The following is a 21,772-nucleotide window of genomic DNA, read 5'->3' as shown; positions in this document are numbered from 1 at the left end:
GGTATTTCTTCATAGAACCTGTCGGTCGGGTTTCACCTAAATTCACTAGCGCGGACAAAAGTCGCGCATTTGATTCTAAAGGAGATGACAGCATTACAATGTTGTGTCCTGCGCAAGCATACCCTGCCCCATTTTTCAGGTATATAAGAATCTTGTATATTTAATTCTATGACTCAGTTTTATAGTAAAATTACCAATATCTAATAATTTTTCCATAGAGCCCGTGGGTAGTGCTGCCCCAAAAGTAGCTACTAAAGTGATCGATATAACAGAAGTTTCATCTAATGATACAGTAACATTGCTTTGTCCAGCACAAGCTCACCCTATTCCGATGTTCAGGTAATAAATTCTAAAACTTTAATAAATTTACCGTTTATCGAATTTGAAAACATTTCATTATCTTCAGAGCCTGTAGGACGAGTCCCACCAAAGTTTCCGACATTGGATAATGTTAGAGGTTTTAGTGCAATTGTTAATGCTAGTGTGACGCTGCTGTGTCCTGCTCAAGCATTTCCGGTCCCCTTATCCAGGTAATAAACAGGGTTACAATTATTTTTGTCACTATTTTTGAGTCTTTCAATGAGGCGTAACCTCACCTTTATCTAAATGACTAAGACGACCATTCCTATTGCTACCAAATGGCTACCTATCCCTGTTTTCTGAAAATAAGAATTTTGGACAATATATACATATAATCGGAGAAGAAATGCGTCAGTCGACTTATCGTTTGTTGTTTTTTCCAAGCATTATGAAGGTCTTCTAAGTCTTCTTGACACATAAGGCCATTACTGTCAATGCATTGATTTACAATTTGAGTTTAGTTAACAATTATTCTTCCTTTTTGTGTATTTACGACACACGTTTTATATAGGTACGTAGAGTTCCGATGAAACTCTTGTATTTCGCAATAATTTCAACATCCACTAGGTGATTTATATTTTCTTCACCTTGTGATGGCAGTTTATGCCATCGAGGAGAAAGGAAACCTCAATGGCAGTTTTTCAAGTTTGCACGTCAATCGTGCGCATGGGCAAGTAGGATGGATGTATGTAATTTTGTAAAGCCAAAGTTTTTTCTATTCCAATATTTAAGAGAGTTTGAACAAGTATGTAAGTGAAATACAATTTGTTTTAGAACCTGTTGGTTTCAAAACTCCTACTTTTTCTATGGATTACAAAATGGCATGGTATGTTAAAGACGTTATGCAAGGCTTTGCGTTATTGTGTCCAGCGCAGGGATATCCAGCTCCCAAATTCAGGTATTACACACCTTTATTAATTTATACATTTTAGAACCGATTGGATCAAAAAGTCCTTCATTTTCAAGTGGCTCTAAACTACAATGGTTTGAAATTCGAACTTCTGAAGATTTTGCTTTGTTATGTCCAGCTCAGGGTTTCCCAGTTCCACTATTTAGGTGAGAGTTATTAATATTTTTAATACTTTACAGAGCCCATCGGTTCGAAGCCACCTACATTTTCCACCGATGATCGATTAGCTTGGTTTATAAGACATATACAGCAAACATTAGTATTGCTCTGCCCAGCCCAAGGTTATCCTATTCCAATTTACAGGTATTTTAATTACTAACATTATTTAATTTACCAATTCTAGATCCAATTGGAACAAAATCGCCTTCCTTTTCAACTGACAACAAGTTTTCTTGGTATGTGAGGAAAATAGGTCAAAGTTTAAACATACTATGTCCAGCTCAAGGCTTTCCTATACCACTATTCAGGTGAATAAATATGCCATTTTTTATTTTAGAACCTGTGGGCTCAAAATCTCCCACATTTTCGAATGACGTGCAATTCTCAGGAATAGTTCGTAGAACTGACCAAGATTTCGCTCTATTGTGTCAAGCCCAAGCATTTCCTGTCCCAATGTTCAGGTAAAATTATATATATTTATATTTATTTTGGTCAAATTGTAACAGAACCTATCGGATCGAAAGCGCCATCATTCTCTTTGGAATTCAAAAGCACTACGCTGACAAAATTGGCCGCACAAGCAATAGCTTTATTATGTCAGGCTCAAGCTCATCCCATTCCTTTATTCAAGTGAGTCCACAATACTTAGTTATTATTCTTGGGTTTAGAACCAGTTACTGCGCGAGCTCCAGCATTTCCTACATCCGCATCATCTTATAATTACAATATAGAAGCTCTCTCTGGTGGTTCAATGCTTTGTCAAGCCCAAGGATACCCCCAACCAAAATTCAGGTAGGTTAACACGTTAAGAATTCATATTTCATTTTAGAGCCTGTGGGTGCAAAAGCACCTTCCTTCTCTACTGACTCCAAAGGCAGTATTTTTATTAGAGAAATTGGGCAAGGGTTCGCATTACTATGTCAGGCTCAAGCATTTCCTACTCCTTTATTTAGGTAAGTCAGTAAAGAAATATTTTATTTTTTCTTATACAGAGCCTGTGGGTTTCAAGCCGCCGACCTTTTCTACAGATTTTACTTTATCGGCGGTAACAAGATGTAGGGATCAAAGTTTTGCAATGATGTGCCAAGCCCAAGCTTTTCCCATCCCTATTTTCAGGCAAGTGCCATCTATTACTTTGTAAAATAATTAAATCTGCAATATTTATGGTCGAATTATAATAATATATGATGGAATAATGTCGACAGTTATTTCGGTACGTCTATTAGGGAAATATTTCAGTATACTAATTTAGGTATACTTTGTATATTATTTTATGCAGAGCCCGTTGGATTTAAAGCTCCTTCTTTCTCAAGTGAGTCAACCTTATCATCAATTAAAAGACACGAAAACCAGAGTTTTGTACTACTGTGTCAAGCTCAAGCATTTCCGGTACCAGTTTTCAGGCAAGTTTTTTATCATATTTTTGAAGTCATTTCTTCTATGAGTTATTTAATGATCTCCGATTTTATAGAACCAGTTGGCGCTAAATCTCCTACATTTTCATCTGAGTCTTTGGGTAGTATATTTCGAAAACGCAGTGGACAAGGCTTTGTTCTAATCTGCAGTGCTCAAAGCTATCCTGCCCCAACTTTCAGGCAAGTGTACTTCATAAATCATAGATATAAATGCGTACTCTTCACTTTTTAAACTACAGAACCAGTCGGCTTCAAAACACCTACTTTCTCAAATGATGCTCGAAGTATTTCATTTATAAGAAATATTCATCAAAGTTTTGGATTATTGTGCCAAGCTCAAGCATATCCAACACCTACGTTCAGGCAAGTTCCACTATAGTTAAATAGTGTTGATTTAAAACTATTTTGAATCTTCAAACGATATAACATGTTCCTATAGAGCCAATCGCAAGCTCATCACCAAGTATTACTACAACATCAAAAGCTGCTGTACATTATCCCCAAAAACATCCCGTGGCTTTAGTTTGTCCGGCGCAAGGATATCCCGTACCGATGTCAAGGTTCGTTTATATTATATCTCGCATATTACAGAACCTACAAATAAAATTGCTCCACGAAGTGATAAAAATAGGAAATTCGAAGGCGGTGAAATTTTTTTAGTCTCTGAAGCAGAATCGGTTTATCTTACCTGTGATGTCACAGGTTTTCCTGCACCCCTGTTTAGGTAAGTTTCAAATATTAATATTATTAGACAGACAACCACGATTGCACATTTATCGTCTTATAAGGTAAGTAATAGGACATAAGGCTAGCTTTACACCTTTATATATATATTTAATTCAATAATTTCTTAAATATTACGCTTCGTTTAAGATCTGTCCCCGTCATTACAGAGCCAACAAATAAAATATCCCCTAGAAAAGATTCTACTAAACTTTTTGAAGGTTGGGAAGTATTCTTCGTGCCGCGAAATAATGTGGCCTACATGACATGTCAAGTTTCTGCTTTCCCATCGCCTTTATTTAGGTGAGTGTTAAAGCATAGCTGTTGACTGTCGGTTTATATTCCAGAACCGACTGGTAGGACCGGGCCAAAAGGGACAGGGGACGGCCTCAACCGGCTTGTAGGTCGAAACAATGATAGTCTCGCACTACTGTGTGAAGTTCAAGCTTTTCCTGCTCCTTTAATGAGGTACGGCTGTTAGTTGTTATGGCCGGTCGTCGGCATCTCACGCATTCATTTATCATGAGCATATCATATCATTCCAATATAAACTGATGTGAGTTGTTATTGCAGTCTGTTGCGGCGGTGGGACCGCCCACACGTGACATGAAGGCGTGACGAAACCGCGGCCGGCCGCGTGCCCCTATTATCATCCCCAGCCAAAGTAACGATTGAGCAGCGTAGACACCTGGTAAGTGTCAGGGTGTTCTTGCTTCATACAGCCGCTTCTAATCTTTACTTTGTGCTTCTTGTGAATTATGGCTACAATTAACGTAACTTATTCCATATAAATAAAATAAAAAAACCCAACTGATGTATTAGTAATTTGTACATTTTTAGATTGTAGGTACTGCTAGTTTTTATTTAAATCGCATTCTATGTCTAATATGATTAAAAATGGCGGGCGGCATTTATTTTCTTCTTTAGATTTTACCATCGTCGATTACTATGGTTTTCAAAAGCAAAGCAGTGTCTCGTTCGATTTTTGGTTGTTGTTGTTTTGTGATTGGTGGCTCTAATTCGATCATAGAAAATATTTTTCCCTCTTTTAAAACATAGTTGGCTCAAATTAAAATAAATCAAATATTTTTTTAAATTATAATATTAATCGGGCAATACCTAAACTTCATCTCTGTTGTTTCAGATGGTACAAATTTATTGATGGATCAACACGTAAACAACCAGTAACACTTAATGACAGAGTGAAACAAGTGTCTGGTACACTGATTATTAAAGAGGCAAAAGTTGAGGATTCCGGAAAATATCTATGCGTTGTAAACAATTCTGTGGGAGGTGAGTGATGGATCATATAGATAAAAAAATATTTAGGTAAAAAACTCGTTTATAAGCGGCGAAAAGGTCCTATCTGAATGAATGATTTTTTATTTTGATCATCTTCAGTAATATGAGATATTTTGCAAAAATAACCCTTAAATGTCAACACTGTAATTTAACTACTTTCATATATTCTTTCTAGGTGAATCAGTAGAGACTGTTTTAACTGTGACTGCTCCCCTCAAAGCTGCTGTTGAGCCTGCAACACAAACTGTTGATTTTGGACGACCCGCTGTATTTACTTGCAAATATGAAGGCAATCCCATTAAAACAGTCACTTGGTTAAAGGACGGCAAGGATATGAATCATCATGATGCTGTTTTGAGGTATACTGTTATTAAATATTGTCAAAATAAGTAGGAAGACGTACCTACTTCATGATTGTGATTACTAACGAATGTTTGCATAACATTTACAAAGATTATCAGTTGATATTGTAATCTTACTTATAAGTCGTGCTTGTAACACATATAAATCACAAAATAAGAATTGCCTTTCTTTAGTCGTTAATAGAAGTAGAAATACTTATATATGCTGTCGTAATTTTATATGTATTTATTTATTTTCATGACAATCACCTGTAGAATCGAATCCGTCAAGAAAGAAGATAAGGGCATGTATCAATGTTTTATTCGAAATGACCAGGAGAGTGCTGGTGCTAGCGCTGAATTAAAGCTTGGTGGACGATGTGAGTATATACAACAATTAAATAATGAGCTATTAAAAATTCCTCACTATCGGGTACACCATTTGCTTTTCACCGCAATCGTAGTTGGTGGGACTAACTTTATTTTTACTTGTAAAATATATATCATTATATAGTATAAAACAAAGTCGCTGTCGCTGTCTGTCCGTCCCTATGTATGCTTAAATCTTTAAAACTACGCAACGGACATTGAAGCGGTTTTCTTTAATAGATAGAGTGATTCAAGAGGAAGGTTTATATGTATAATACATGTACACCCGGGTAAAGCCAGAGCGAGTAGCTAGTAGTAGTATATAATAGTACGATAACATGCTCGTAGTTTTTTAAATATATTTTTAAAAATCTGCGCATATATGACATGTCGGTATTAATTTTTACAAATTATATTATATTAACCTATTGTGGTAATTTATCTGAATGTATCCAATAATCCCGATAAGTTGAGTAAGAAATCATATCTTACATAAACAGCTTTTCTTTATTTGAGCTTTTGTACATAATACAGAACTTTTAATATTACAGTCGAGCCGCCACAAATTCGTCATAGTTTCGGAGAGCAAACCCTACGTTCTGGCCCTTCACTACGATTGAAATGCGTTGCATCCGGCAATCCTACTCCCGATATCACATGGTTTCTTGATGGCGACAAACTGTCCAGCGGCGAGCGTCTGCAAATTGGTCAATTCGTCACAGCTGATGGAAACGTTGAGTCGCACCTTAACATTTCATCAGTACAGACCAACGACGGTGGATTATACTCATGTGTCGCGCTAAGCAAGGTATTATTTCTTTATTGACAAGTAGTGAATATTTATTATTATAATTTGGTCAATTTATTATAAATAAAGAGAGCCATATTCAGAGTACCGCATCCTATTAAAATAGGAAATAAATATAAAAGAGTCAAATTATGAATCCAATAAAATTAGAAGACGCATTATTCTGTTAATTTATATATTAAAATAATTAAACAAAATATATATACCCATAACAATCTTATTACGTAAGATCTATTACATATCACATGACTGTCCGTACATTGGAACTTTGTTATATTAGTAATTTTTCGAGCTCATTTTAGTTTATTTCTAAAATAAATCTACATGTAAAGAGGTACCGCTGCTAAAGTAATTTACACAAACAAATAGACATAAGCACCACAATTTAAAGTCGAATAAAAATTAGAAGAATGGTTAACGTGTCGTTTACTTTATTACTATTTGAAACAAATCGTACGAGTTTATCAACACAAATTAATTTATAGAAGTCAAAGTTTTATACATATAAATTTATTTACTAAATAAATTATTATTCTTCTATCTATCTTTATTCTCCTCTGATTAATCCAGTTTAGAGCAATCATGCTATATGAAATATCGTAAAATTTTCAAAGTGTTATATGTATATTTTCAGGTTGGCAGCGCGTCGCACTCTGCTCGCGTAAATGTTTACGGCCTCCCTTACATCCGCCCGATGAAGAAACGACCAGTTGTCGCTGGAGATACTCTCATCGCACACTGCCCCGTGGCCGGATATCCCATCGACTCTATTATATGGGAGAGAGATGGCCGGTTAGTTTTAGTTATTAAATTTAAGCATTAATAACTTAGTCTGTACAGTAACCATTTTATGTCAAAATTACACTGGAAAATTGGCCGGTTTAAAATATATGTTCAGAACCTTCGGTTTGTATGTCCAATCAGTACTTTACCAGCTTCTCTCATAATGTTTAATGCCATCATTACAAATGAACAAGTATTTTGAAATTATGGTTCTGTTGACCATTTTATTTACGAATAATAATAATGGCAATCTGTGCTAAGTTAAACATTTGTGTTATTGTAATCCAATTACATATATTTCAAATACATTAAGTACCAATTTTTTTTGGAAAACCATATAATATACTACGTCTTTCTTGCAGAAATTTACCAATCAACCGCAAGCAGAAAGTGTTCCCCAATGGAACTCTCGTCATTGAAAACGTAGAGCGTATCAGCGATCAAGCCACATACACTTGCGTAGCCAAGAATTCACAAGGTTACAGTGTCAAAGGAAATCTCGAACTTCAAGTCATGGGTAAGTTAACCATTACAATTATATGATAGTACCTATTGATTTCAGTAAACAATGTAGCTGAAATGATGGTGATGTTAGTTGAGCAAGATACAAAATGCTAATCACATTACTATCACATATCCGTAAAATTGTGACAATCTATTAAGAATAAGCTGAATAAGCTTAAGAAAGTGTTAAATTACTTGAATAAATGGCTAAACAAAATAAAAATACAAAATTGACTTTATTTTAATACTTTGGTCAATTTAGTCGAATGGTGAAATACAAACACATTTGTATACGTACTTTTGTCACAAATATAATCTGGTGTCATAAGAAGTATATAAGTTATATAATAAAGACAAATTTAACATTTTTATCTTGCTCATCTTAAAACTAAGGTCTATTATGCAGATTTTATTAAATGATTATTACAACTGCAATGTACCTAGATATAATATACCTAGATAGACAAATAGCAATAACGCTATATAGATGGACTTCAGTTTATATTGACTTGAACCGTAAAATAAAATCATAAATGAAATTAATATTTGCACAATACATGATTTTGAGTCATATCAATACATATTGATTTAATATTCACAGAGGTTGAAAACCATTTACAAGTTAAACACTAGATATAACTTACATTGTTTTTAAATTAATTAAGATAATTTGACAGTAGTAGGTAAAATAAAGGTTTAAGAGATAAAAGGTAACTAATTAAAAATCTGTTTACGAACAATTTATATACAACTAGAAAACATGCAATGTCACTTGTTATGTAATGTCATGGTCTGCTCATTTAGAAAAAAGTGCCGTAGATAATATTAACTAATTGTGACATAGTTTTAACGAAAAAGAATAATCAAAATAGAACCCATATCAACAAATAATGGCGTAATAACTGACATAACTACGATTAAATTAAAGCTCTTTCATTTTCACGATTAAATTGTTGTTAAAATATATGATAATTTAAGTAAAACTATGACGTTACATAAAAAATATGTTACACTAATAAATTTCTCTTCCAGGATATTAATATAAAAAACTATTTACTTTTATAAATATTTACGTACTTACTTTAAATCTTAACTGTTAAGAGATAAGTTAAATCTCAAATAGAAAATATTTAATATCTACCCGCCAAAGCTACATCGTTTGTCACACACGTTCCTGCACTGTTGTTGTGTTCCTTTAATGACAGTTTTATTTAGTGTCTCCGCAAATATTACCGTTTGAATTCGGAGACCAACCTGCAAATGCTGGAGAATCGACCTCAGTGTCGTGCGCAGTGAGTAAGGGAGATCAACCTCTCGACATAAAGTGGATTCTCAACGGACAAATCCTTATAAAAAATAACAATTTTGGAATACAATTATTGGCTGTCAACAAAAAGACCTCTATTCTAAACATAGATTCAGTAAACGAAATACATAGAGGCACTTATTACTGTGTGGCCACCAACCCGGCAGGATCCACTAATCACACTGCAGTTCTTGAAGTTAACGGTATCCATAGCTCTACATAAAGTAACCTAAAGATTTTTTTGTAGTTTATTTATTTGAAAAAATTCCTTTAATCCTATACCACTGACATAAACTAAAATAGCTGTTCTTCCATAAGTTGAGTCCAGGAACATGATATGCCGTAATACGAACAGACTTAAAAGTGCGAAATAAAATACAAGATATAACATACATGCCAAAGAAAACTAACATAATATTGAATACTGCCTTAATATTTTCTAAGATTTATTTACAAAGTCTATTTGTGTTCATACAGTGCCACCCCAAGTTTTATCATTCGAATTTGGCGACGAACCAGCAAATGCTGGCGATACTGCTTCTGTTCAATGCGTTATGCATAAAGGCGATCTGCCGGCTAATTTTTCGTGGAGCCTAAACGGAAAAAGAATAGATCAAACAAACTACATGGGTATTGCTATAGGCCGAATGAGTCCAAAAGTCACATTCTTGAATATCGACTCCGTAAATGGAACACACAGAGGACTGTATGCTTGTCACGTCGAGAACTTGGCTGGTCAAGTGAATCATAGCGCAAAACTAGAAGTCAATGGTTCATTTCCAAATTATTATTGCATTTGTAGTATATAATAATATATTGTTAAGTTATATATATTATGTAGATAAAATATGTTATTTTAATAGTTCTACCACAAATCCATCCATTCACTTTTGGGGAGGAGCCAGCCAATGCAGGAGATACTGTTGGCATACAGTGTATGGTGACGAAAGGCGACGCGCCTATAAATATTACTTGGTATCTAAATGAGAAACCTATTAAAAAAATTCAATGAGTTAGTATCACGAAGATCGGTCATAAATCGAGCAGTTTAGCGATTGATGCTGTTGGCTCTATTCATACAGGAATTTATACGTGTTTCGCATCAAATCAAGCGGGACATGCTAATTATTCATCTGAGTTGTCAGTAAATGGTACATTTTTCATATTATGCTTATTGGCAATCATAAATTATGTTTAATAATTGTTTGTCCCTAATATTCCTTACCTTTATCTATCAAAAATTACACCTGATAACGGTACACCTGAGTCTTTAAAATTAATTTTACTAATATTATTTGGCATGATCGATATCATTCAGAATATTATCAGTAATATCGATAAATTAGACTGATCATTCTGTACATGAAAAATACTGACCAAATTTTTTCTTAACCTGTCAATTAGAAATTAGGATTACCTACACATATTATAGGTACCTTATCTAACATGATTTTTTAGATCACTATCACAAGGAACGCACGAATCCGTATAATACGAGTAACTATATATATATAGTATATTTCTATTAGAAGTTGCAATATAAATAATTCGTTTTTATCGATACAGTTCCACCCCAAATTTCTCCTTTCGATTTTGGTGCCGAGCCGGTGAATGCTGGGGATACTGCTTCAGTTCAATGTGTTATGCACAAAGGCGATTTACCAGCAAATATTTCTTGGAGTTTAAATGGAAGAACAATATCACGAACTAACACTTTGGGAATTGTAATTGGCAGTATGAGTCTGAAGGCGTCTTTCTTGAGTATCGACTCAGTGAATGGAACACACAGAGGAGTGTATGCTTGTCACGTCCAAAACTTGGCTGGTCAAGTGAATCACAGCGCGTTATTAGAAGTCAATGGTTCCTATGCATACAACCTATTAGTTATTCATGTAGTGCTGAGTAGATATTTTGTTCCTACTAATTTGTAATGTTATTCGTTAAAACAGTTTTACCCCAAATCCATCCCTTTACGTTCGGCGAGGAGCCAGCCAATGAAGGCGATACAGTTGGCGTGCAGTGTATGGTAACAAAAGGCGACGCACCAATTAACATCACTTGGTATCTAAATGGAAAAATCGTTAACAAATTACAAGGAATTACTATTGCAAAGATCAGCCATAAACTAAGCAGTTTATCTGTTGATTCTGTCAAATCAATTCATACTGGAATATACACATGTTTCGCTTCTAATCTGGCTGGAAATACTAACTATTCCTCAGATTTATCAGTAAACGGTAATATACTAACTAATAAAAAAAACCTAACGTGTAGTACGATAACTTTTTATTATGAGAATTTTATTTCAGTTCGTATACTCGTATTTTGTTTCATGCTTTCCTTATTTCCCAAATGAACCCTGAAAGTTCTTAAATATACAAACAGAGGTAATAATATACATACCTTGAGATTTCATTAAAAAGACGGTAGGGTTAAAGTATCTCTGTATTGTGATGTCACTAATACAAATAAATTCAATAGTTGTGCCGCAGGTTACGCAATTTAATTTCGGTGAAGATATCCTAAACGCTGGAGACACTGTGTCGTTGACATGCACTGTTGGAAAAGGAGATTTACCTCTAAAAATACACTGGCAACTGAATGACCAGATTCTGTATTCAGGGAATAATAACGGTATAATAATAAATAGAAACGGGAAAAGAATATCAGTTTTGAGTATAGATAATGTACAGCACGAACACATTGGTAATTACACCTGTATCGCTGAAAATGATGCTGGCCACAGTAGCCATAGTGCCGTGCTCAACGTCAATGGTATATTTTTTAGATATGATTGGATTGTTTATTGACACCTCGCTTGTTTATTAATATTTGCACATGTTTCTGTCATTTTTATTCAGATTTGTGTTATTTGATTTTTTATTACGCTTTTTGTTTTATCATTGACGTCTCATATTTAGTTTAATTTTAAGTTTGTTGTCATTCACAATTATCAATCAAGATTAAATTTCTAAAATTGGTTCTGACTCATTGTATTTGTATCCTTAAAATAGCGTTTCTCGTAAAATTTCTCTACATTAAAATAACTGTATTTTTTAATATAGTATGAATAGGTATTTAATAAATAATTAATTAATCCATAACTAGTTGATAAATATAGACTTAAGTAAGTAAACATTCAAATGGATAGTCATATTCGTACTTCATAGCTGACTTGTATTCCTGCAGTCCCTCCACAGATAATGCCTTTTGAGTTCGGCGAGGAATCATTTAATGCACAAGATATGGTTTTCGTCACTTGTGGGGCTAGCAAAGGAGACTTGCCATTAAAAATTGATTGGTATTTTAATGGAAAAATAATACAAAATAACGATAATGGAGTTGTTATCTCGAAGAACAGTCGTATGAGTCAGCTTCATATTGAATCTGTCACCCATAAAAATCAAGGCAATTACTCCTGCGTAGTGACAAACGATGCTGGTTCCGTGAATCATACCGCACAACTCATTGTTAATGGTATATTTTTTTCAACTCTCTACTGCCTCAAGAGCCTGCTAGATGTAGTGCCTGTCTTATGTGAATCTTTAAATAATTTGTTATTCCCTTTTTACTGTGTAACTTTGGCGGGTCATAACGGGTTTTTTTTTAAGTTTGTTTAATAAATATTAGTGATTCATAAAAAAACATACATACTTAATTTAAATATTCCGCAAAAAATAATAGTAACTAATAAATAGGTCTCCATGGAAATCGAACATTTCAGTGGCGCCGAGTATAACTCCTTTCGAATTCGATGAATCAATTTTTTTTGGAGAAGGAGTCCAAATAATGTGTCATGTTCCAAAAGGAGACAAACCTTTAAATTTCAAATGGAGTTTTAGTGGTGGCGATGTGAGTTTATTACCCGGATTAAACATCATGAACGTTGGGGACAGGGGGTCAGCTCTTATAATCGCTGCGGTGACGGCTAAACATTCTGGCAATTACACATGCACCACATCCAATATTGTCGCCACAGCTAGCTACCACGCCAAGCTCAATGTTAAGGGTGATGTCCTGCTTTATTAAACTTAACCTTTGTATCCGATATTTCATATCACTTGGTACATGTATATACCTATATACATGTACCTAGTAAAATAAGTTATGTATTTTATGTAGAAATTTAGTCGTCTTTCAGTGGCACCCATTTTGACCGCTTTTGAATTCGATCAAGCTGTCTTTTATGGAGAAAGCACACAGGTTATGTGTCATATTCCTAAGGGCGATACGCCTTTGAATCTTACATGGTCGTTCCGTGGTCAGCCTTTAAAACCACATATAGCATTAACTATCACAAAAGTAGGAGACAGAAGCTCAATATTAGCTATCGCTGCTGCGACAGAAAAACATTCTGGAAATTATACCTGCACAGCTTCAAATATCGTAGCAAGCGTGAACCACACTGCTGTATTAAATATCCAGGGTACAATAATTCTAGGTTTTTCATTGCTTTTTTTTATGATTTTCTTTTTCCCCTTATTAGTTCCTCCACACATCGTTCCGTTCGAGGCTGAAGAGCCAGTCTTTGCTGGAGAATCAGTACAATTGAACTGTCATGTATCTAAAGGCGATATTCCTCTTACTATAACTTGGAGTTTTCACGGGGAGGAACTATCTTCACATCAAGGAATTACCACAATGAAGATCGGCGAGCGATCGTCCTTATTGACAATATCTAGTGCAACTGCAAGTAATAGCGGCGAATATTGGTGTCACGCTGCAAATCGTGCCGGCGTGGCGGTCCATTCTGCCTCGGTTAATGTTCATGGTATAAAAATATCTCATTCGCGCCCTTGCCTCTATCGCACGTTACTCGCTTGCCTAAGTAATAAATTTGGCCTTATAAATTAACAGTAATGCCATACATCGTACCATTCGAAGCGGATGAATCGGTGTTTGCTGGAGAATCAGTTCAGCTCAACTGTCATGTGTCTAAGGGTGACTTACCAATTGACATCAAATGGCACTTCCATGGGTTTGAAAACATCACATCACATCTCGACATTATGACTACTAAAATGACATCACGCGCTTCATATCTGTCTATCGTTGCGGCAATGGCCGAGCATAGTGGCAACTATAGCTGTGTTGCCACCAACAGTGCCGGCTCAACTAACCATTCCACTGTCCTTAATGTTCATGGTCAGTTTTGATTTATAAAAAACTGGTATAAATTATTATTTACTACAATTAATAAATGCTTTTGTTTATTTTGTTTTACATAATCACAGAACCAGCATGACTATGTTATCAGATTTCTGTTATTTCTCTTTTATTTCCAATAATTTTCTTTTTGGTACAGTTACACCGAATATTTTACCATTCGACGTCGATCAAGCATTATTTTATGGCGAATCGGTGCAAATGATGTGCCATATATCCAAAGGGGACACTCCCCTGAATGTGTACTGGCAATTTAATAGTCAAGCATTATCGCAACAACTAGGAACTTTCTCAAAAGTAGGCGACCGCTCCTCTGTACTCGTACTACCATCTCTCACTGGTGCTCACAGCGGAAACTACACTTGCATCGCAAAGAATCGCGCAGGAGTAGCTTCTTACACTACGCTGCTTAAAGTGATCGGTATTTTAATATCCCATGGAATTATAGACGTTTTATTTTAAAATTATGGTTAATTTGTTTATTAATTTATTCCTTTCCATGCTTATTCAATTTAAGTGGTTCCACATATAATACCATTTGAAGTTGAAGAATCAATATTTGCTGGTGAATCGGTACATCTTACATGTCATGTATCGAAAGGTGATCGTCCATTACAAATATCGTGGAGATTTCAAGGAAAAGAAATACCTTATCATAATAGTATGGGCATAACAACCACCAAGCTTGGAGAAAAAGCTTCTGTTTTAAGTATACCGACTGCAATGGGCCAGCACAGTGGGAATTATACTTGTACAGCCAGTAATCGTGCTGGGCGAGTTCATCACTCTGCTCTTGTCAACATTCATGGTATTAGATCTCGCCCCTTTCCTGTCCAAGATATGTTATAATTATTACTCCAAACAATAGAGCATTTTAGACAACATTGCACGATAGAATTTAACTTACAATTTACCGTTTCTTTTCTTTCTAATCAGTTCCTCCCCATATATTGCCATTCGAAATCGAGGAATCGATATATTATGGAGAATCAGTACAAATGACCTGCCATGCTAGTAAAGGAGACCAACCTATGTCTATTACCTGGACTTTTGAGGGCAAAGACGTCGCATCACATACGGGGATTAAAACAATCAAGATGGCGGAACGAACTTCCTTCTTATCTATAGCTTCTATTACTGGTACTCACAGTGGAAATTATACATGTATAGCAAAAAACAGAGCGGGGGAAGATAGATATTCTACTAGTCTTCACGTTAAGGGTATTGCCATTTAAAAGTTGCAGCATGCCTTTACTATTTCCCCTACTAATATATTTTAAATATTTTTGCTTAGTTGTTCCTCACATCAAACCTTTTGAATTGGATGAAGCGGTATTTGCGGGCGAATCCGTACATCTTGATTGTCACGTATCTAAGGGTGATACGCCTTTGAATATATCTTGGAGCTTTCAAGGAAAACCAATTACATCTCGAATGGGGTCAAAGATTATGATATTGAGTGAACGTGTCTCTGTTCTGGATATTCCAAATGCATTGGGTCAAAATAGCGGCAACTACACATGTACTGCATCCAACAGAGCGGGTACCATCAGCCACACTGCTCTTCTAAACGTCATCGGTATTAATATTTAATATGTCGGATAATTCTTGCTTTTTCTGTAGTTCCTCCTGTGGTCCAACCCTTCTCATTTGGGGAAGTTGCCATGAACTCTGGACAAGTGGTCACTGAACCTTGTTCGGTTATTGAGGGTGATCATCCTTTGCAACTACGATGGCTTTTTAATGATGAGCCAATTAAACCCAGATCCGGCGTAACCGTATTTAATATTGGAGAAAGAAGCGCTATTCTCAGTATCGGTGCAGTATCACATAGTCATGCCGGGAATTATACATGCATTGCGGAGAATGCAGCTGGAAAACAATCTCATACTTCGACTTTAACTATTAACGGTGCTTATCCGGTGTTCTAAAACTTCATGTCTATTTAGTTTCTACAACTGTATCTGTTTTACCTTACAATTTTCTGTTGTGTTGTTTTAATATCACACATACTCCATAACATGATTCCAGTCCCTCCAAATATTCTGCCGTTCAAATTCGGCGAAAAACCCGCAAACGTCGGAGAATATTTACAAGCAGCGTGTACTATTAATCTTGGTGATCTTCCCCTCACAATCACATGGATGGTTAATGGGCAACCCATATCGCAAAGAAACAATAATTATGTTATAAATAACTCGAAACGAAGTAGTTTACTTATAATAGAATCCGTAGATGCCAAGCACGCTGGTTCATATATGTGCATTGGAAAAAATCGTGCGGGAAGCACTACTTATTCTGAAGACTTAGTCGTTTACGGTTAGTCATCCTACAATACATTCATTTACTTATCTTAGATACTTAGATAATATTTGTTTCAGTTCCTCCTAAAATTGCGCCTTTCGTTGCCGAGCCAGAACCGGCGTTTCTCGGTGATTATTTTGCTCTTCAGTGCATAATAACACACGGTGATCAACCACTACGCATCGAATGGATGGTCAATAATAAATCAGCCAATTTTATTCCTGGAATTCGTGTCAGTAACATCGACCGCAGAAGTAGTTTTATTACCATAGAATCTGTAGATGCAAAACATGCGGGTGTATATAATTGTACTGCGAGCAATGCAGCAGGCATCTCTTCACTTACGACTGAACTAGTCGTAAAGGGTGCGAACAACAATCACTTACATAATGCTTCTAATTTCCTCCTTATCAATATTATTCATACGTTTCTCGTTTCTTTATAAAATTTTTATTGTCCCAGTTCCACCGTTAATTGTGCCGTTCAGTTTTGGTGAGATGCCCTACAATCCGGGAGATACAGTAGTAGTGAACTGCGTTGCTACGAAAGGAGATCTGCCTCTCGACATTTCGTGGACATTCAGCAGTGAAACTTTAGACTCCAGCCTTCACCGAGACATCATGACAATGCAACTAGGTCCACGCGCTTCCGCTCTTACGATCAATCCGGTCAGCGCGAACCATCAGGGAAACTATACTTGCATCGTGCAGAACGCAGCTGGCCGCGTCGAATATGCTGCTACTCTCGTCGTCAACGGCACGTTTCTAAATAATATAATTATATAACGTCGTTAACCACGGGAACTAACACACAAATTCGCACCTGAAGGATGAAATTGATCACCGATACCACTATTTTTTATTATATTTTCACAAGTCGCTAACATTGCCTGCAGATCTAACCTAAATTCATATGGTTGTTTCCAGTAATACCTCGCATAGTTCCGTTCTCATTTGAGACTCCGCTTTACGCGGGACAAGCTACTCAAGTCACTTGTTTAGTCTCAGAAGGTGATCACCCCCTGGAGATTCAGTGGCATTTTGAAGGGAAACCTTTAAAGGAAAAGTCTGGTGTAATGGCCACCAAAATTGCACAACGAGCTTCATTGCTCCTCATTGACCCGGCTGGATAGTCACACAGCGGCTCTTATGCGTGTCTCGCACGCAATGCTGCCGGCTTTTCCAACTATACTGCCACATTAGAAATACATGGTATACATGCAGATGTCTGTGTAACCTCACTCCTAGCACGGAAAAGCTTTGCATAGAATATAGGAGAAACGCTTGAATCTATTATTAATGTAGGCAATTATTGTTGTAGGATTAGATTATCGAAACAAAAAAATGTTTCTATTTAGGTGCCATAATATCTTCCTCAATTTGAGCCATTTTCTTTCCGGGTTTATTGAGTTTGCAAATATAAATGGCCTTATAAGTAATGCAGTATAAGTTATTGACATAATTATGGATAAAGACGTCGAAATCGTTGTTATTAGGAACAGGCTGCGGCTCTCATCGATTCCATTTCTTCTTCCTTTCCTTGCATTTTTAATATCCTTCCTTCCAATTCCTTGGGTTCCTCTACATTTTTTTTTATTTAATTTACTGGTATTGTTTGCTTTACTGTGTGTATGTGTGCTTTGCGTTGACTAATTCGATGATGGAGTAAACTAGTAGCTTTTTAAAATTAAATTCGAAGTTTTAAAGTGAACACATTTATTTTAAGTGCTAGTTTATTTCAACACAGCTTTAATGCGTTTGTCATGCTTTTTATTTTTATTTATTTATTGTTCAATATTGTTATGTTCTAGTTAATAATAGTCTAAAATAAATATTTAGTAGTATAATGAGTAATTAAAAGCTTCTAATGTAACAGCTTTGCAAAATACTTCCTTGTTTCATTTTATTAATATTCATATCTATAGTTGCCACCAAGAGCTGAAGTGTATAGAAGCTTTTAAATATATTTTAATTATTAAAAACTAGAATTCTGATCTGATCTTAAAACCACACACTGAAAATTTTGATAAGAAATATAATTAATTGTACTGTAATAAATAATACTCATGGCTTGTTTGTATTCTAACAGAATCCTAGTTTTCCATTGAGATATGATATTTTCATCATACAGAAAGAAACAATAATTTTGGCAAACAAGCATAATATCTGCCTGATGGTAAGCGGATAAACTGGTTAATCAGATTCATGTTGACCATTTGTTGCTGTTGAGGTGAACATAGCACATATCTGTATTATAAAGTAGTGTGTCCCTTTTTCAAACAAAAAAATATATTATTACTTATTTATTTGACAACAACAATACATAATAAATTAGTAAAATTTTAAATATTTCAGTTTAAAATCTTTATAATTATGTTATTAATTGTTGTAATTTATTGTAGTCGTTGTAACGAATTATACGTTTTCAGTTCCTCCACGTTGGATTTTGGAACCTACTGATAAAGCTTTTGCGCAAGGTTCAGATGCTAAGGTTGAATGTAAAGCCGATGGTTTTCCTAAGCCTCAAGTTACATGGAAGAGGGCCGAAGGTGGATATGTAATTTCTATTCACTCCGTGATGTTACTGCTATCAGTTAAAAAGATCGAATTATACTATATCATTTAAATTGCAATAATCGTATTTTTATTGAAGGAGACACACCTGGCGACTATAAAGACCTAAAGCCAAACAATCCTAATGTAAAAGTGGAGGATGGAGCATTAACTATTGATAACATCCAAAAAACAAATGAAGGTTATTACCTCTGTGAAGCTGTCAATGGAATTGGATCTGGACTATCTGCCGTAATCTTAATTAGTGTTCAGGGTAAGATTTTTTATTTTATTTTATATTATAGTGTAGTTTCAATACAAAACTATTTAAAACTCAATATATTACAGCACCACCTCAGTTCGAAATTAAAATGAGAAATCAAACTGCACGTCGAAGTGAACCAGCTGTATTACAATGTCAAGCCAAGGGTGAAAAGGTAAAATGTATTATATTATATCTATATTGCATGATAATATGAACAGCAACCTTCATAGCTTACTTTTTTAACAATGAATATCATATTTTCAAAATCAATTAATTACAGCCTATTGGAATAATCTGGAACATGAATAACAAACGCCTCGAACCAAAATTAGATCCTCGCTACACTATTCGAGAAGAAATTCTTTCTGGAGGAGTTGTTTCTGATTTAAGTATTAGGAGAACGGAACGATCAGATAGTGCATTATTTACTTGTGTAGCTACCAATACCTTTGGCTCTGATGATACCAGTATCAACATGATTATTCAAGGTAACGAAAAATAGTTGATATTTAAAAAGACACTTATGAGCGTAGAGAGAAACAACGTAATTAAATATTATGTATCATTTACAGAGGTTCCTGAAGCACCTTATGGTTTGAAAGTTTTGGACAAATCTGGGAGAACTGTACAACTTTCGTGGGCTGCACCTTACGATGGAAATTCGCCTATCAAGAAGTTCCTTATTGAGTACAAACGTGCTAAGGGTACCTGGGAAAAAGATATTGACAGGTACTAGTAAATTGTCATTGTAGTAAATTCATTAATTATTTTGCAGCAAATGTCTATGTAAAAAATATTTTTCAGAGTTCTTGTCCCTGGTGACGCTACAGAAGCTGGTGTATTTAGTTTACGACCTGCCACTGCTTACCACATAAGAATTGTAGCTGAAAATGAATTAGGTACTTCAGAACCATCGGAAACCGTAACGATTATCACTGCTGAAGAAGCTCCAAGTGGCCCACCCCAAGATGTAAAGGTAGACGCTGTAGATAGACATATATTGCGGGTAACATGGAAACCTCCCCCGCCCCAGGATTGGAATGGCGAACTCCAAGGGTAAGTTTTCAATTCCTTTGATACCATTAAAATACATTATTATTAAGCGAATAAAGGTTTTTTTTTTAATCGTTAATATAAATATTTATCCATTTGTAGGTATTATGTTGGTTACAAACTGGCTTCAAGCAACAAATCATTCGTATTTGAAACAGTTGATATCTCAAAGGAGTCTGGCAAAGAACATCATCTCGATATTTCGAATTTAAAGTAAGTAGAGCAAATCACATAGTTTATTAAGATTAGAAAATCTGATTAAAAACTTGGTTAATTTTGAGATGTGCCTATAATTTATTAAAATATCAACTTTTATAGAACCTACACCCAATACGCTATGGTGGTTCAGGCATTTAACAAAATGGGTTCTGGTCCGGTATCTACTGAAGTTAAAGCGTACACTGCTGAAGGAGCTCCGTCTGCCCCTCCTCAAGATGTTTTCTGCACTACTCTTACTGCACAAACTATTCGCGTTTCATGGGTTTCACCTCCTCTTACCGCTGCAAATGGTCTTATTAAAGCCTACAAGGTGATATATGGACCTAGTGGAACTTGGTATGGTAAGTATTTTGATATAAATTTTATTTTATTTAGCATTTTGTGGATCAAATTCAAATACTCCACTTATTTATTTTATTAGATGAAAAGACCAAGGACACCAAAATTACGGCAAGCAGTGAAACAATCTTACATGGACTCAAGAAGTATACTAACTACTCAATGGAAGTGCTAGCTACTACAAACGGAGGTGATGGTGTACGATCTACCCCAATCCACTGCCAAACTGAACAAGACGGTAACCATATTAAATATGTGAAAATTATTACAAAATTTAGATAATTTATTTATATTTTCAAAACACGATTTTATAACAGTATTTAAAAACGTATAATATACTTTTAAAATCTATGACAATAAGTTTAATTACAATTAATCAAACCACGCCTGCGAATGAATAATGCCTTGTAAAATATTACTTAAGGTGTCTACTGAAGTTTTAAAAAACTTGTGTAAGTAAATATTTTATGTTAAAGAATTAGGTATATATGTAAGAAATCGGTATATCTTTATATAGGTAAGTAAAATATAAGATAGTTAAAAACATCGAGACCCATTTTCATAAGTATGTACTATATTTTTAACAGTTCCCGAAGCACCTCGTGCTGTAAAAGCTCTTGTCATGGGACCTGATTCAATTCTTGTATCCTGGAGACCTCCAGCACAACCCAACGGTGTTGTTACGCACTACAATGTATACACGCAGGCACAGAACGCTGAACCGCATCCCAACAAGGTATTGTTATTGTATATGAGATAAATTAATATTCTGAATTCCATATTTCACAGAGAATAGTTCCTTGTGAAATATGAAATAATAGTAATGTTTCATATTTACGTTCGTCTGTAATCAATAAAACAATGTGTATATGTGATTAAAGAAACTATTGATAT

At 35.1% G+C, this 21,772-nt stretch overlaps 1 protein-coding gene across 50 annotated transcripts in view; it reads left to right on the top strand.

The window, feature by feature from the left end:
• The window catches only part of LOC131842064 (cell adhesion molecule Dscam2), a 71,060-nt gene that overhangs the window by 33,503 nt on the left and 15,785 nt on the right, over positions 1-21,772 (top strand). For 5 of the 50 annotated variants that reach the window (XM_059190500.1, XM_059190503.1, XM_059190502.1 and 2 more), the window contains exons 8-28: positions 3,738-3,870; positions 4,712-4,860; positions 5,045-5,228; positions 5,487-5,590; positions 6,131-6,387; positions 7,022-7,179; positions 7,533-7,687; positions 14,664-14,954; positions 15,441-15,725; positions 16,178-16,465; positions 16,913-17,206; positions 18,879-18,998; positions 19,103-19,276; positions 19,351-19,439; positions 19,548-19,755; positions 19,840-19,996; positions 20,072-20,323; positions 20,423-20,533; positions 20,639-20,880; positions 20,961-21,116; positions 21,466-21,614. In XM_059190500.1, coding sequence (XP_059046483.1) covers positions 3,738-3,870; positions 4,712-4,860; positions 5,045-5,228; positions 5,487-5,590; positions 6,131-6,387; positions 7,022-7,179; positions 7,533-7,687; positions 14,664-14,954; positions 15,441-15,725; positions 16,178-16,465; positions 16,913-17,206; positions 18,879-18,998; positions 19,103-19,276; positions 19,351-19,439; positions 19,548-19,755; positions 19,840-19,996; positions 20,072-20,323; positions 20,423-20,533; positions 20,639-20,880; positions 20,961-21,116; positions 21,466-21,614 — 3,956 coding nt within the window. Of the gene's footprint in view, positions 1-15; positions 140-218; positions 340-406; positions 531-1,134; positions 1,259-1,292; positions 1,417-1,766; positions 1,891-2,258; positions 2,383-3,435; positions 3,569-3,737; positions 3,871-4,711; positions 4,861-5,044; positions 5,229-5,486; positions 5,591-6,130; positions 6,388-7,021; positions 7,180-7,532; positions 7,688-8,889; positions 9,184-9,457; positions 9,752-10,546; positions 10,841-11,461; positions 11,756-12,169; positions 12,458-13,466; positions 13,752-14,663; positions 14,955-15,082; positions 15,368-15,440; positions 15,726-15,769; positions 16,058-16,177; positions 16,466-16,527; positions 16,816-16,912; positions 17,207-18,878; positions 18,999-19,102; positions 19,277-19,350; positions 19,440-19,547; positions 19,756-19,839; positions 19,997-20,071; positions 20,324-20,422; positions 20,534-20,638; positions 20,881-20,960; positions 21,117-21,465; positions 21,615-21,772 lie in introns of all 50 variants that reach the window. The other 45 variants (XM_059190519.1, XM_059190550.1, XM_059190551.1 and 42 more) reach the window with 29 other exon arrangements.

This window comes from Achroia grisella, unplaced genomic scaffold, assembly GCF_030625045.1.
Source record: "Achroia grisella isolate CSIRO2021 unplaced genomic scaffold, CSIRO_AGI_Agris_v1 utg204, whole genome shotgun sequence".
In the NCBI taxonomy this organism is placed as follows: domain Eukaryota; kingdom Metazoa; phylum Arthropoda; class Insecta; order Lepidoptera; family Pyralidae; genus Achroia; species Achroia grisella.
Note: the sequence above shows the minus strand (reverse complement) of the source record. Positions and strands in the feature narration are given on the sequence as shown.